Consider the following 14,011-nt stretch of genomic DNA (forward strand, 5'->3'; position numbering starts at 1 on the left):
GGCAGCTCCAGTCAAGCCCTCTGCAGGGACCGGAGCTGGCGGAGTGGGCAGGCCTGGGGCATCCTGGAGAGCTCTAGCCCGTAGGCCAGGGGCAAGGCAGCGACCTCCTGGGCTCCCTGGATCCGGCCGGAAAAGGTCGCATTTCCTGAGACATGTATGAGGCCCACACTTGGGGGCTAGCGCCCTGGCCCTGCCGTTTCCAGTTGACTAAGAGCGCGGTCCCTACAGCCAGGGAAGAAGGAGGCCCCGGTGTCTGTTGAGCAAAGGGCCTGGCCTCCGAACGCGCCTATAACTGGGCCACGAGCCCAGCCAGGCCTCACAGAGAACGGATTTCCTCACCGCGGGCCTCGTTAAAATGCGCACTCTGCGGGAGTGAGGGATGCCCCAGCCTTGGGTTTGGAGGGGAGGGAGGAAGAGGGGAGGGGACCGAGACCTAGGAGTGTGGTGACACTCGTTCTTGTCGTAGCCTCCAGCAGCGTGCGAATGCCAAGGCTAAAGGGAGAGTTCGAGAATTGTGTGGCAGAGGTGTCCGTTTGCCACCCCCCCTCCAAGTTTCCCCCTCCAGGTCTTCGCCTCCCGGTAAGCCAAAAACCCTGAAGATCAATATTTCTTTCACTTCCCCCAAAGGCGTATGAGCTTGGAGGCTGCCAGGGTGATGTGGCTGTGGGGTGGCTGGACCTCCCTCTGGCCTTGGAGTAAGGGTGGGGAAGTCTCTCAGCCAAAATTGTCAGTCGCCTTGACCCCCCACTCGTGGCAGCCCACCAAGGTTCACCAACAGGAGCTGCAGAGAAGGCAAGCCAGGTGAGCACGCCATAGGTAAACATCTTAACTGGATCAACCCACTGGCGGAGGAGGAGCGGAGCGCATACGGGGTTGAGAGGCCAGGGCGTTGCATTTTGGGAAGAGTTCTGTGAGGGATGCAAGAAAGAAGTGGCAACTGCCGGCTTCCAGTCTGCTCTGGATTTCGGACACTCTGAGGATCCTGGTGACCTTAGGAATAGGTCCACCACCTTGGGGAGACAGCTCCAGTTCCAGGGCTGAATGGGAAGAGCTTGAGGCCCTGACGGCCCCCCCTTAGTGTCTAGAGTGCACCGAGGTCTGGTGGCTGATTCCGAAATTAAAATGGGGAGCACCCAAGGCGGGCCGGGGTGCGCACCGTAAACACCCCACTTGTTAACTGCGCGGGGCCCAGGGGCCCTTCAAACAGGCCCCAAAGGAGGGCGCGCGCCTGGGCATGGGGGGAGCGAGCCCAGGGGCCAGGGCCCCTACCAGCCACGTTGGGGCGGCCCCCGCAGCTCCTGGCCTTTGGGCTGAGGTATTGGGTGTGCGTCTCGCGGCCCATCAATACAGATTACATATTTATATCAATCGCGGGCTCGGAGGGCGCCCTCGGAGAGCGGCCCCGCGCCTACGAAACCAAACTGGGAGTGGTCGCGCGGAAACTCTGGCTCAGGATTGGCTGCGGGCGCTCGCCGCGGTGCGGGGGGATTGCTAATCGTATTCAGCATGTTTTGCACAAGAAATGTCAGCCAGAAAGGGCTATCTGCTTCCTTCGCCAAATTATCCCACAACAATGTCATGCTCGGAGAGCCCCGCCGCGAACTCTTTTTTGGTCGACTCGCTCATCAGCTCCGGCAGAGGCGAGGCTGGCGGTGGTGGCAGCGGCGCGGGGGGCGGCGGCGGCGGCGGCTACTATGCCCACGGCGGGGTCTACCTGCCGTCGGCCGCCGACCTGCCCTACGGGCTGCAGAGCTGCGGGCTCTTCCCGGCTCTGGGAGGCAAGCGCAATGAGGCGGCGTCGCCGGGCGGCGGTGGTGGCAGCGGGGGCCTGGGTTCCGGGGCTCACGGCTACGCGCCCGCGCCTATAGATCTGTGGCTGGAAGCGCCCCGGTCATGCCGGCTGGAGCCGCCCGAAGGGCCGCCGCCGCCGCAGCCCCAGCAGCAGCCGCCGCCCCAGCCGCAACCACCCCAGCCCCCGCCGCAGGCCACCTCGTGCTCTTTCGCGCAGAACATCAAAGAGGAGAGCTCCTACTGCCTCTACGACTCGGCTGACAAATGCCCCAAAGGCTCGTCCGCCGCTGCCGAGCTGGGCCCCTTCCCGCGGGGCCCGCCGCCTGACGGCTGCGCCCTGGGCACCTCCAGCGGGGTGCCAGTGCCTGGCTACTTCCGCCTCTCTCAGGCCTATGGCACCGCCAAGGGCTACGGCAGCGGCGGCGGCGCGCAGCAGCTCGGCGCCGGCCCGTTCCCTGCTCAGCCCCCGGGGCGCGGCTTCGACCCGCCACCCGCGCTCGCCTCCGGTTCTGCGGATGCAGCCCGGAAGGAGCGAGCCCTCGATTCGCCGCCGCCCCCCACGCTGGCTTGCGGTGGCGGTGGCGGGGGCTCGCAGGGCGACGAGGAGGCGCACGCGTCGTCTTCGGCTGCGGAGGAGCTCTCCCCCGCCCCTTCCGAGAGCAGCAAAGCCTCGCCCGAGAAGGACTCCCTGGGTAAGCAGGGCGCGCTGAAGGGCCGCAGTCAGGCGGGCCGGCAGACAGGCAGACCCAGAGAAGGGAAGGAGCAGAGAGCCAGGAGTCCGCACGGCAGCCGGCCGGCCTTGGCCCGAACTACAAGCAGGCTGACCTTGTGAACTTGCTTTTTAATATTTGGGCGTGGGGACGCAGTAAAAATTCATGTCAGGCTTAGCGCCCCACACCAAGACGTCCTCCGACTGGGGGCGAGGACACCGGCAAGCAGCTCCCCTCTTGTGCGTGCCCTTCTCCGAGCCCCGGAGCACCCTAAGCGGTGGTCTGGGCCCAGCCTGCCAGGCGCGGCCCACGCGGGGGGGAGGGGGAGGGAGGGAAAGTGTCTCGCCCGCAGATAGCGCGGATGTTTGTAAGGCATCCAAAATAAGCAGCCGCCAGCACCAATAAATAAGCCCATTAACCGGCGAAGTTCGAGTTTACGATCCCCCTTGCTTTTTTCAAAGTTGCTGGAAGGACGGGAATCCTCGTTGCGGGGAGAAGAAAAGGCATATGCAGCCCGGATGCCTGGGCCCTGATCTGAGAGTCAGAAAGGGGCCATTTCGCTTCCCCTGGAACTCGAAATCGCCCAGGTTGCACGTCCCTGGCTCCTGGAGAGACGCGAGGCAGGGTCCTTGACCCCAATCAGTTTTTCGTGCCTTCCCCATGTCCCATCTATGTCCTTCTTCCTCTCCTCATCAGGCCTTGGGCAACCAGGGAACTGGAGTGAGACACAGCCACGTTGCCTGCCCCCCTTCCAAGTAACCACTCTTCGCCCCCAGCCTGGGGGCTGCAGGAAATGCTTGTCTGCCTTGGGGCGAGAAGCAAAGAAAGGCGTTAAGTTCAAGATATACAGCCTGCCCTCCCAGGCCGTTCCTTCTGCAAGCGCCTGGCAGCTTTGTGTTAAAACAGGTGTTTGGAAAAAAGTGGAGGAAAATGTAAATTGGGAGAGTAGGTGTAGATTGGAGGCCCACTCGATTTTGCACATGACTTTTGGAGGAACTGCTCTCCCTGGGCATGCTAAAGGGGGGCATAACTCTCTCCGTGTGACTCAGGGCATCCCTCTTACGGTAGGCACGATCCGAATTCACCCCTGCGTGCAGCCCGCGTGGCCTCGATTTAACCTTCCCCTCTTTATTCTCTTAAATGCCAGGCAATTCCAAAGGCGAAAACGCAGCCAACTGGCTCACTGCAAAGAGCGGCCGGAAGAAACGCTGCCCCTACACCAAGCACCAGACGCTGGAGCTGGAAAAGGAGTTTCTGTTCAACATGTACCTTACTCGAGAGCGGCGCCTAGAGATCAGCCGCAGCGTCCACCTCACGGACAGACAAGTTAAAATCTGGTTTCAGAACCGCAGAATGAAACTGAAGAAAATGAACCGAGAAAACCGGATCCGGGAGCTCACAGCCAACTTTAATTTTTCCTGATGAAGCTCCAGGCAATGCGGTTCTTTTCGCTTCCAGAGAGCCGTTCTACTCCCTCTGTCTTCGGCTCTGCCCAGGAACTTGCACCTGTGCGGGAGCCCCATTCCTCCCTCCCACACTCACCATTTCGCTGGCCGTTACATCTGTGCAGGGCTGGTTTGTTCTGACTTTTTGTTTCTTTTTCTGTTTGCTTGGTGCTGGTTTATTTGTTGTTTTCTGGGGGAAAAAGCCATATAGCGCTAAAATTCTATATAGAGAGATATTGTCCTAAATGTAAAGCGGTGACAGGGATGGTTTGCTGTCTCGGGGTTCCACTGCTTGAAATGGCCTCTGTCCTCCCGGTGGAGCTGGTTTCCTGCAGGGCCGGCAAACCTAGCCAGAAGGCGGAGGTCGCATTGTAGGCAGCTGAGGTGTCTGGCCTGAGGTCAATGGTGCAAGGAGCCGCCACCGGGCTTGCCTGCCTGGAGTGCTGGGCTGTGTTTAATCAGGGGATACAGGCCCCTGGGTTTCTTTTTTCTTTCTTCCTTTCTTCCTTGGCAAAGAGAAGGGCTTGCAGGCATGGACACGCAGGTTGGCAAAAGGGCTTGACTTTGGCTGATTGGCAAAACTGAGAAAGTCAGAAAGATTAATTTTTCCTTCCTCTGTAAGATATCCCAGCTTTAAAAGAAGAAAAGAATGACCAGGAGAAGGAAGCTTCTCTTCCAGTTTGTGTAAGGTCTCGCATTGTGGGACTAAATTACTTCACTTACTCTGAATTTCCATGCCCTTCTGGCTGTAGATAAATAATCATATGTTGTTTTGTTTATACCTGCAGATTTAGTGGATTTTTTTGTCATTAAATAATTGTTACCACTGGTAACACACAACAAGCACACCATAATTCTCCCTACCTTGTGGAGGTTTTTTTCCTCGTTTTTCCCTTTTTTCTTTTCTTTTCTTTTTCTTTCTAAAATTCACGGAAGCCAAGGAGGGCTGGGGCAAGCGGAATAGACTAGAGAAGGGAGACACTGTTAGGTTTCCTTTATACTGTGAAGTTACATGCATAAAAGGGTCAAACCTGTAGGTGCAGAAAAAGAAAAAACTATAAAATACAAATCTGTATAAATGTCTATTATTATGAAAAATTGCCAATCTTGTTTTATGCAAATGCATTCTATCGTTATTATAAATGTTAGTTCTAGCTCTATTTACTTCTAATCTTAAATCAGAATAAATTAATATTGTAATGCTGCTGTGCGTGGAAAAGACGATGTTTATGTTCTTATAGAAGAATAAAAGCTGTGGAATGAAGCTTCTTAATTTTACCTCTTTTTTTTTTTTTTTACTTCTTATCTTCACCTTCCACTTTATCCCGTCCACCACTTTTACAACAGGAGGACTAGCCCGCGCCCCCTGCAATTACTTTAGGCATCTATTTAAATATTACCTAGACGGTCGTAATTTGTCTGGGCCCTATAGCCCTGGTGCCGTAAGGTTTGTCGGCTTTTGTTCAGTTTTATGACTTGCTAGTATATCTGGATTGTGGCTGTCTTGGACCAGTGGTTTCAGTTGAGAGGGGAGCTGCATAGACAGAGGAAGCCAAACAGGATTTCTTTCGGGAGCCCCCGGGGAGGTTCGCAGAGGCTGGTTATTTCGTGGGTCTCCGGGTCCTAAATGACCCCCAGCCTAGGACTCCGGGGAGCAGGCTGGGCCCACAGCGCGTCACTAGCGTCCGCAGCAGCGGTTAGGTAGACCGCGGCGGGGCTGCATGGGTCCTCCCTCCCCCAGCAGGCCTCCCCGACCTGGTCGCCCTCGGCGGGGCCACGCGTTTCCTGCTCGCGGGAGGTGGGGGGGGCGACAGCAGGGGGAGGGGGCGCAGGAGCGCGCGCCCCGGCTGGCTGGCTGGCTGGCGGGGAGGGAGAGAGGGGGAGAGCGAGTGGCAGGGAGCGAGCGCGGGAGGCCGAGGCCAGACAGGGAGCCGGACTCCTTGCTGTCCCTTGCGCTTTCGAATCGCCCAGGGCTGCCGCCGCTCGGCGCCGCGCCGGGTCGCTGAGCTGCAAGATTTGGGAAACCAGCCTGCACACTGCTCGTTCCCTCCTCTCTTCTCGCTTTCTCCCCTCCTTCCATTTTCCTCTCTCTCCTTTACCTTCCTTCCCTTCTTCTCCCAGGTTTACCTTACCGGGGCCGGTGGCTTCTCCCTCCGTGATGCCTTAGCGGCAGCCTGGGACACACATTGACAGCGGCGGGCGCAGGTTGGCGAGGGGCCGGGCGCGATCACAGGGTTCTCCTTTGGCGGCGGCGGCGGCAGTAACGGCGGCGGCGGCGGGCGAGGCAGCTCCGCGCGGGCAGCACCAGAACTGGTCGGTGATTTAGGTAGTTTCCTGTTGTTGGGATCCACCTTTCTCTCGACAGCACGACACTGCCTTCATTACTTCAGTTGAAATCGTCTCAGGTACCTGTGCGCGCGGGGCCGGGCCGGGCGGGGCATCCGGGCCCTGGTCGTGCCAGGCCTGCGGTGGCAACCGCGGCTTATCCCGCGCAGGAGCCTCGACGCTGCCTCCTTCTCAGCGCTCTGCCAGGCTGCTGGCTTCACCCCCCCGCCCCCACCTGGCCCGGAGCAGGTACGGTCAGGTTAGCTGCTCCTTCGAGGACGCCAGGGGCGTGGTAGGAATTCTGGGCCTCGGGCCATTCAAGGTCAGGGGCGCACGCTTCCATCCTGGGCCTCCCCCGCTCCAGGCCTGCGCCTGGCTAGGGACTCTGCCATTCTCCTGCAAGGCTGGGACACCTCCAGCCCCAATCCAGGGTACGGGATCAGGAAAGATCCCTTTGCCAGTGGAGACTCAGTCTAAATTATGAGGGACAGGGCTGACAGGAGCTGGGATCCTGGCTTTGTCACTTACCCTTCTCTCTGTAAACCGCCCTCTACTCCCAAGAGCTGCCTTTGACTATTCCTTCTTTCCTTCCCTCCTTCCTTCCTCTTTTTTCTCTTTCTTCTTTACCCCTTCCGTTTTTTCTTTCCTTTTCTTTGTTTTTCTTTCACCTTCAGTCTATGTCCAGTTTTCTATCTCCACCTCCTCTCCTCCCCAACATTCCTTTGGAAGGGAACCGGGAGAGATCCAGGGCTTGCTTGGGGAGAGCGGTGGAGTGAGGGTGTCTTATTTTTCTATGCGCGTTCAAGTAGAGGTCGGAATCTGCAGAGGAAGGGCTCGAGGGTCGCGGCTGTCGAGGGCTGTGGATCTGGGCCTGGTGTGCCACGGCGCAGACAAGGTCTCGGTTACGATCACGACCGGATGGCGGCGGCCTGGCGTTTCTACTCCACGGCAGCCTAAGAGATCTGATTAGGGGCATTCACGGCGTTTCTGTGTGCCCACTCCGAGGGCAAGGAGGCCTGTTGCCAACTTCACTGGGGAGCTGAGGCTGAGACCTGGGCTGAGGCCTAGCCAGGCTCGGTGGAGCATCACGCAGGGAACTCTGCCGGGAAGCTTCCTCGGCTCTCCCGGCCTGCGAGTCCAGGCTCCGGCTTTAACCGAGATAAGGGAGCCCCGCTAGGGCAAAGATTGGCTGCTTGCTTGCCAGTAACTTCTGTCAGGTTCAGAGTATGTTAGATATGGCATCCTTGTGGGGACAGATGCTAGAGAAGGGAACCCTTCCAGTGCCAGTCTGTTTCAAATAATAGGGGAAAGGAATCCTAAATTCCAGAACCGTTGGAATACAAACTTGAGTCCGTGTTCCAAGTTGTAGGCCACGGTTTGAAGCCAGAGGGACCATTCTCGCTACAGGGAACTGAAAACAACTTCTACCCCTCCATATCCCCCAACACACGTGCGGGCCTTCAGGCTAAAGCCCACGGAGCAGCGCTTCGCTTCCCAGCTCCAGCAGCCCAGGAACTATTTTCACTGCTCAGCCTGCCCTCCTGTTTTCTGAAAGGCCGGCATAGGGCATTCGCCTCAATTCCTCCCTGCCATTTGCAGGACCTGAGTATTGGATTTGTTTTGGAGGCCAAGGTTTTTGAACTCTCAGGCTTAGAAGAGGCAGTTTGTAATCACACACATTTAATGTTTCTGTATGCACACACAATCCTTTTCACTTCCAAAATAAAAGCAGACACAAAAGCTTGAATATTCTCTCCCCAAACCTGTGGGCTAAATAGGGGTAACATTTAGTTTTGTGATTTCCCTCCTTTCTAGGCATCAGTAATGACTGATTAATTCTCGACGCCTGCTAATTATTTAGTAAGCGTCCTATTTGGGGGCGCTAAGGCTATTTAAAGAAACCCAGCCTTTTAATTTAAAAAAATACTAATAATCACTGGTGTCTTCCCTGGCTACAAAAAAAAAAAAAAAAAAAAAAAGGAAACGGCAAGCAGGGGTATCCAGCCCGTTGGCAGACAATTATAATTAGGAGTGAAGGTTTCCTCCAGGGTTAATTTTTCTTAATGAAAATCTAAGAGGTCGATATTTGGGACACCCGGGGCTGCGGTGAGGGTGCGGATAAGGCGGAGGAATTTACAGGGAAAAGAAAATATTAGGGAGGAGGGGGCCGAGGCGGCCAGGACCGGCCACGTGGGAGTTCATTGTGTCGGCCACTTCCCTCTTCCGGCGCGGGCCGAGGAAGGGGCACCCGGTTGGTCTCTGCTCGGCTTGGCAGCCTCATTCTCGGGGAGAGCCTGGCATTTGAGGGTCCCCGCCTGGGATAGGGGTGTATCAGGGCTTGGGGGATTACTGGAACAGTTGGGGAGGATGAAGGCAAAAAAGAAGATGGAAGCGACCGATGCCGCCCGCCCGCCCTCGCCTCCAGGGAAGTGGGCTAATGAGAAACACACTCTTGCAAGCACAGTGTTCACACGTGAATTTAATTACCCCGTTTTTAGGAGTCGCCTCTTTCTGTTCGGGTTTGGAGTAGCTTTTTGTTTTTGTTTTTCAATTAACCTCCAGGCCGAGGCCTTTTAATTTACCTCTGAAAGACTCTAAGGGGTGAGAAATACCTTCCTCAATTTGGCCAAACTAAGGAATGGGATTAAAAGTCAATGCCCTGTGCCCCTCCCCGTTTTAATTTCTAGCCCTGGACTTGAGCGGCGGCCCCTCGCTTTGGGCCTTGTAACTCTGCCGAGCCTCGGGTCGGGTGGGTAACCGAGGCGGGCCCGGGATAGGAGCCAGGAAGGAGCCCTGAAGGACTCATACGGGGGCCCGGAGGCCAACCGCTCCGGTGCGGGCCTCCCAGCTACTGGAGCCGCGGGATCTCTTAGGCGGGTCTGCCTTTTCGCCAGCGGACTCGCCTTTCATTGATAACTGCCTCGTGTTTTTTCGCAGCTCAGATTCAGGGAATGCGACGAGGCCTGCAGAGCTCAGCGTTAGGGCCTTCGAGGTTGGAGCACGGGGCTGGGCCGCCTGCTGCGTCCGCCGGGGGTGGGGGATAGTGATTCCGGGCTGACCACGAGCAGGGCGCGCTGGGCTCGCGTGTGCGCGGGGTTGGGGCCGAGCGCGCGTCACAACCAGGTCCGCAAGCCCATCGCCTCAGGGACGGCTGGCCGCTCCTTTTCTGGCCGCTCCTCGATCGGGCCCTCGCTGGAGGCTCAGTGGCGAATTTGGTAGCTGTCCGGGCGCCCTGCGCTCCAGTCGGGCAGATTCCGGGGGCCCACAATAGGTGCCGCCCTCTCGGCGGCCCGTCCCTGCCCAGCGCTCTCCGACAGGGGCGGTGGTGGCTCAGTTTGGGACGGATACTGCGTTGAATTTGACTTTTCTCGACCGGCCCCGGGTAAACTCGCGTCTCCTGGGACCACAAGGATTATTTACAGGGAGCTCGCCAACCAAACACAACAGTCTAATTTAACCTTTCCAAGTCCTCGTAAATTTTTACAGCTGGGAGCCACGACGAGTCAAACGGATCTGTTGGTCGTTCCCAACTTCCCACCAGCCTGTGTGGCTTCTGAAACAATAACTCCTTATGAAATATCATAAATATAGATTTAAATACAGTAGAGCGAGAATGCGATTTGGCTGCCTTTTTATGGCTTCAATTATTGTCTAATTTTATGTGAGGGGCTCCGCCGGCCGCACTTGCACGCGGGACCCGCGCCTTGCTGATGGCGTGATTAATTGTGATGTAAAATAGTCCGCTTAAGAAGTGTATGTCTGGTGGTGGCCGTGGGAGGGGAAGGGAGTACAGCGGCAAGGCCAAATTTGATCTTTTAATCTTCGTTGGCCACAATTAAAACAAACCCGATCGTGGAGCGCTGCGATCCCTTTGCATAAAAACATATGGCTTTTGCTATAAAAATTACGACTGCAAAACACTGGGCCATTAATAGCGTGCGGAGTGATTTACGCGTTATTGTTCTGCCGGGCGGGCACGTGACGCGCGCGGCCAATGGGGGCGCGGGCGCCGGCAACTTATTAGGTGACTGTACTTCCCCCTGGTGCCACCAAGTTGTTACATGAAATCTGCAGTTTCATAATTTCCGCGGGTCGGTCCGGGCCGGCCGGGCGCGGGGCACGGCGATGGCCACCACCGGGGCCCTAGGCAACTACTACGTGGACTCATTCCTGCTGGGCGCAGATGCCGCGGATGAGCTGGGCGCGGGCCGCTACGCGCCGGGAGCCCTGGGCCAGCCCCCCCGGCAGGCCGCGGCGCTGGCGGAGCACCCCGATTTCAGCCCGTGCAGCTTCCAGTCCAAGGCGGCGGTGTTTGGCGCCTCGTGGAACCCGGTGCACGCGGCGGGCGCCAATGCGGTGCCCGCGGCAGTGTATCACCACCATCACCACCACCCCTACGTGCACCCCCAGGCGCCCGTGGCGGCGGCGGCGCCGGACGGCAGGTACATGCGCTCCTGGCTGGAGCCCACGCCCGGCGCGCTCTCCTTCGCGGGCTTGCCCTCCAGCCGGCCTTATGGCATTAAACCTGAACCGCTGTCGGCCAGAAGGGGTGACTGTCCCACGCTTGACACTCACACTTTGTCCCTGACTGACTATGCTTGTGGTTCTCCTCCAGTTGATAGAGAAAAACAGCCCAGCGAAGGCGCCTTCTCCGAAAACAATCCTGAGAATGAGAGCGGCGGAGACAAGCCCCCCATCGATCCCAGTAAGTGTCTCCTCTCTCCAGACCAGCCACCGCCTCCACGCCGGCCACCCGGATCTGCCGGCCCGCCAGCTTTCTCCGGAACCAGCCTTCGCCCGCGCTGGGAGCCTCCTGAGCAAAGGCCGGGAGCCAGAAGTTGCTGTTTGGGAGGCCTCGGATGGGGCCCCAAGTCCTGAAACCAGTGACAAGCGGGCGCGCCGGGCTCCGGGGAAGGGGAGGCGGCTGCTGCCGAGAGAAGGGGCGGGGCAGGCGCTGCGGTACGAGCCAAGACCCACCGCCCCTTTCCTTGGCTGCCCGGGACCAAGACAGAGATACTTTGGGAGATTCTTCGAAAGCAGCGCGGCAGAGAAAGTCTTTTGTGCGGCTAGATTGTCCGGGAGCGGCGGCAGCAACTGCAGCCAGCCGGGGCAGCCTGACCCGGGACGCTGGGGAAGACTGCTGATTCCCTCCACTTCTTGCTCCAGCCAATGGCGGTGTAAATCCTGCCCAAGATGTGGCTGCAGGCGACCGGGACACGAGGGTCCCCATGCTAGATTATTCAAATAAACCCGAGAAGTGATCAACGGTCTTGGGGTGCCTAGGGGCACCGTGCCGGCCTGCCCCGCTCCCACGGCCTTCCAGGGAGGTCAAAATAAGGAGTGGGGAGAGTAGTAGAAGGAAAGGTGGGAAGGGAAGATAGTGAGAGGGAGAATAGAATATTAATTTTGCTAAGGAATACAGGGCAGAGTGGTTTCCCCCTGTGTGGCAAGAAAGAGATCTGTTTTCAAATTTCACTTCTTACACAATGTGCGGAGAGCGGGAGGAAGGAGAGGAGGGGACCGGAGGACAGAGGAAGAGAAAGGAGGGCCTCAGAGGGGAGGAGGGAGCCGAGGTTTTACGGCGTGCAATTGTAAGTGACCGTCCCTGCGTCTGTGCCAGGGTTCCATTGTGTTGGAGGCTCGCCTGCCTTCCCTAACCAATTCAGCAGCGTCCTGAACTTTGGCTGAAGACCCCAGGAGTTTTCCTAGCCCCCAGCGGAGAGGGGTGGGTGTGCTGCTTCTCCTCCTAAATCCCTCCTCTCTCTCGCTCCCACGCAGGTAACCCGGCTGCCAACTGGCTCCACGCTCGCTCCACGCGGAAGAAGCGCTGCCCCTATACAAAACACCAAACGCTGGAACTGGAGAAAGAATTTCTGTTCAATATGTACCTCACCAGGGACCGCAGGTACGAGGTGGCACGACTGCTCAACCTCACCGAGAGGCAGGTCAAGATCTGGTTCCAGAACCGCAGGATGAAAATGAAGAAAATCAACAAGGACCGAGCAAAAGACGAGTGATGTGACTCAAGTTAATTTGAAAAGAGAGCGAGCTAGAGAGAGAGAACTGCCCGTCCCCTTCTCCTAACCCCCACCCCACCCCGGCCTCCACCACCCCGCAGAAAGCGGCTCTAAACTCCAGGCCTCATCTCCCCCTGGCAAACCCTGCTCAGGCTGGTTCCTTGGCCTGCCGCTTTGATGGAGGAGGTATTGTAAGCTTTCCATTTTCTATAAGACAGAAAAAGGGGGGGGGCATTAGCGCTGATGGCTGTATGTGCTAGCTTGTATATATTTTTAAAAAATCTACCTGTTCCTGACTTAAAACAAATAAACAAACAAAAAAAAAAAACTACCTTTTTATAATGCACAAGTGTTGACGGCGGGCTGTATAGTGTTTAGTCTGTGTAGTTAATTTAATTTGCTTTTTGTGCGGCAGAGCGATCTGCCCAGATACTTGAACACTGTGTTTTATTGTGGTAATTATGTTTTGTGACTCAAACTTCTGTGATGGGTGATGCACCCGTTGTGATTGTGAAAGCTAGAATTCGATTTGAACTCAGGTTGTTTATGAGGGGAGAAAGCATTGCATAGGGGTATAGCTCTGTAGTGGAATATGTCTTCTGTATAACTAGGCTGTTAACCTTTGATTGTAAACTAGCTGTAAGGATTTCCCAGTGAAATAAAATTTTAAAAAAAGAAAAGAAAGGGTTCTGCTGGACGCATAGATTCATGGTTTTCTCCATTTTTGAAATGCGGACATTTTAGTCTCTACATGCTCTATAGACCTGTCTTGTCCATTGTGTATATATAATCCACATATTAAAGAAAAAGTAATCAAACAAGTTTGAATATTGTTTTTGCACCAAACAGTAAGGAAACTTGGAGCTATACGTGTGTGCAGAAGGTTACTACCTATGGTTTACGTTTAATTTTAATTGGGGGAAAATGAATGCTTATTGTAATGGAGTTAATTTTATTGATAATAAATTATACACTATGAAACCGCCATTGGGCTACCGTAGATTTGTATCCTTGATGAATCTGGGGTTTCCATCAGGCTGAACGTACACTGTGTATTTTGCAATAGTTACCTCAAGGCCTACTGACCAAATTGTGTTGAAATATTTAACTTTTTGCCAAATAAAATATTGATTCTTTTCTAATTTTTGCGGGTCAGCTCTTTGCACCTTCTTCTCCGGGACAGGGGAGCCTGGGTAGAGTCTGGGGTGGGGGCGGGCTGAAATGGAGGACAGAACCTCAGTTTAGTCTCTAGCGGGCCTTCGGGAGCCAAAACCTGCAGCAGCCAGGCTCGGACGGGCCTCAGCTCTGCCTACCAGGCCGGCTGTCTGGCGATGCAGGCAGCGGAGGAACGCTGGACAACAAGGGTCGGCGAAGCCCTGCTCCCGGCTTTGTGTCCATTTGCGGGACGGCGGGGAGGCCTCAGAGAAGTCGGGCTGGGGTGTCGCGTACGGTGGCCAGTGGCTGGGAACGGCCACTCTTTCATCTTGGAGCCCCAAGAGTTTCCCAAACCGGATCCATGGCGACTCCGGGGAGGCCTTCTTCCCTGGCGGGGGGACGGGGGTGGGAGCTGGGGTCGGGGCTGCGGCAGGACCGAGAGCTGAGGACCTGCCTCCTAAAGAATCTGCCAGAAGGGAAACTGGAGCCCGGCCGCCCCAACGTGGCCGCGGGCACGGACAGTCAGGGGCTCTCGGGGGACTGAAGGACTGCGCCCCCGCGCCCTGCC

At 56.5% G+C, this 14,011-nt stretch overlaps 2 protein-coding genes and 1 long non-coding RNA gene across 4 annotated transcripts; 2 read left to right on the plus strand and 1 right to left on the minus strand.

Moving 5' to 3' along the window:
- The first annotated feature begins 585 nt into the window (after positions 1-585).
- HOXA10 (homeobox A10) lies at positions 586-5,210 on the plus strand. Its single transcript, XM_059933717.1, has 2 exons — positions 586-2,483; positions 3,649-5,210. The coding sequence occupies exons 1-2, from the start codon at positions 1,523-1,525 to the stop codon at positions 3,921-3,923; spliced, it is 1,236 nt and encodes a 411-aa protein (XP_059789700.1). The 5' UTR covers positions 586-1,522; the 3' UTR covers positions 3,924-5,210.
- Positions 2,618-7,205, minus strand: LOC132371926 (uncharacterized). Of its 2 annotated transcripts, none has more exons than XR_009505013.1 (2): positions 6,079-7,205; positions 2,618-4,977 (listed from the first exon to the last, which is right to left on the minus strand). It is a non-coding gene; the product is annotated as an uncharacterized LOC132371926 (long non-coding RNA). The 2 variants fall into 2 exon arrangements; XR_009505014.1 differs by having other exon boundaries at positions 2,618-5,480.
- A 1,027-nt stretch (positions 7,206-8,232) lies between these two features.
- HOXA9 (homeobox A9) lies at positions 8,233-13,430 on the plus strand. The gene is made up of 2 exons (XM_059933718.1): positions 8,233-10,976; positions 12,050-13,430. Exons 1-2 carry the CDS (start codon positions 10,397-10,399, stop codon positions 12,286-12,288), a joined length of 819 nt encoding a protein of 272 aa, XP_059789701.1. The 5' UTR covers positions 8,233-10,396; the 3' UTR covers positions 12,289-13,430.
- The last annotated feature ends 581 nt before the right edge of the window (positions 13,431-14,011 follow it).

Source organism: Balaenoptera ricei, chromosome 9 (assembly GCF_028023285.1).
Source record: "Balaenoptera ricei isolate mBalRic1 chromosome 9, mBalRic1.hap2, whole genome shotgun sequence".
In the NCBI taxonomy this organism is placed as follows: Eukaryota; Metazoa; Chordata; class Mammalia; order Artiodactyla; family Balaenopteridae; genus Balaenoptera; species Balaenoptera ricei.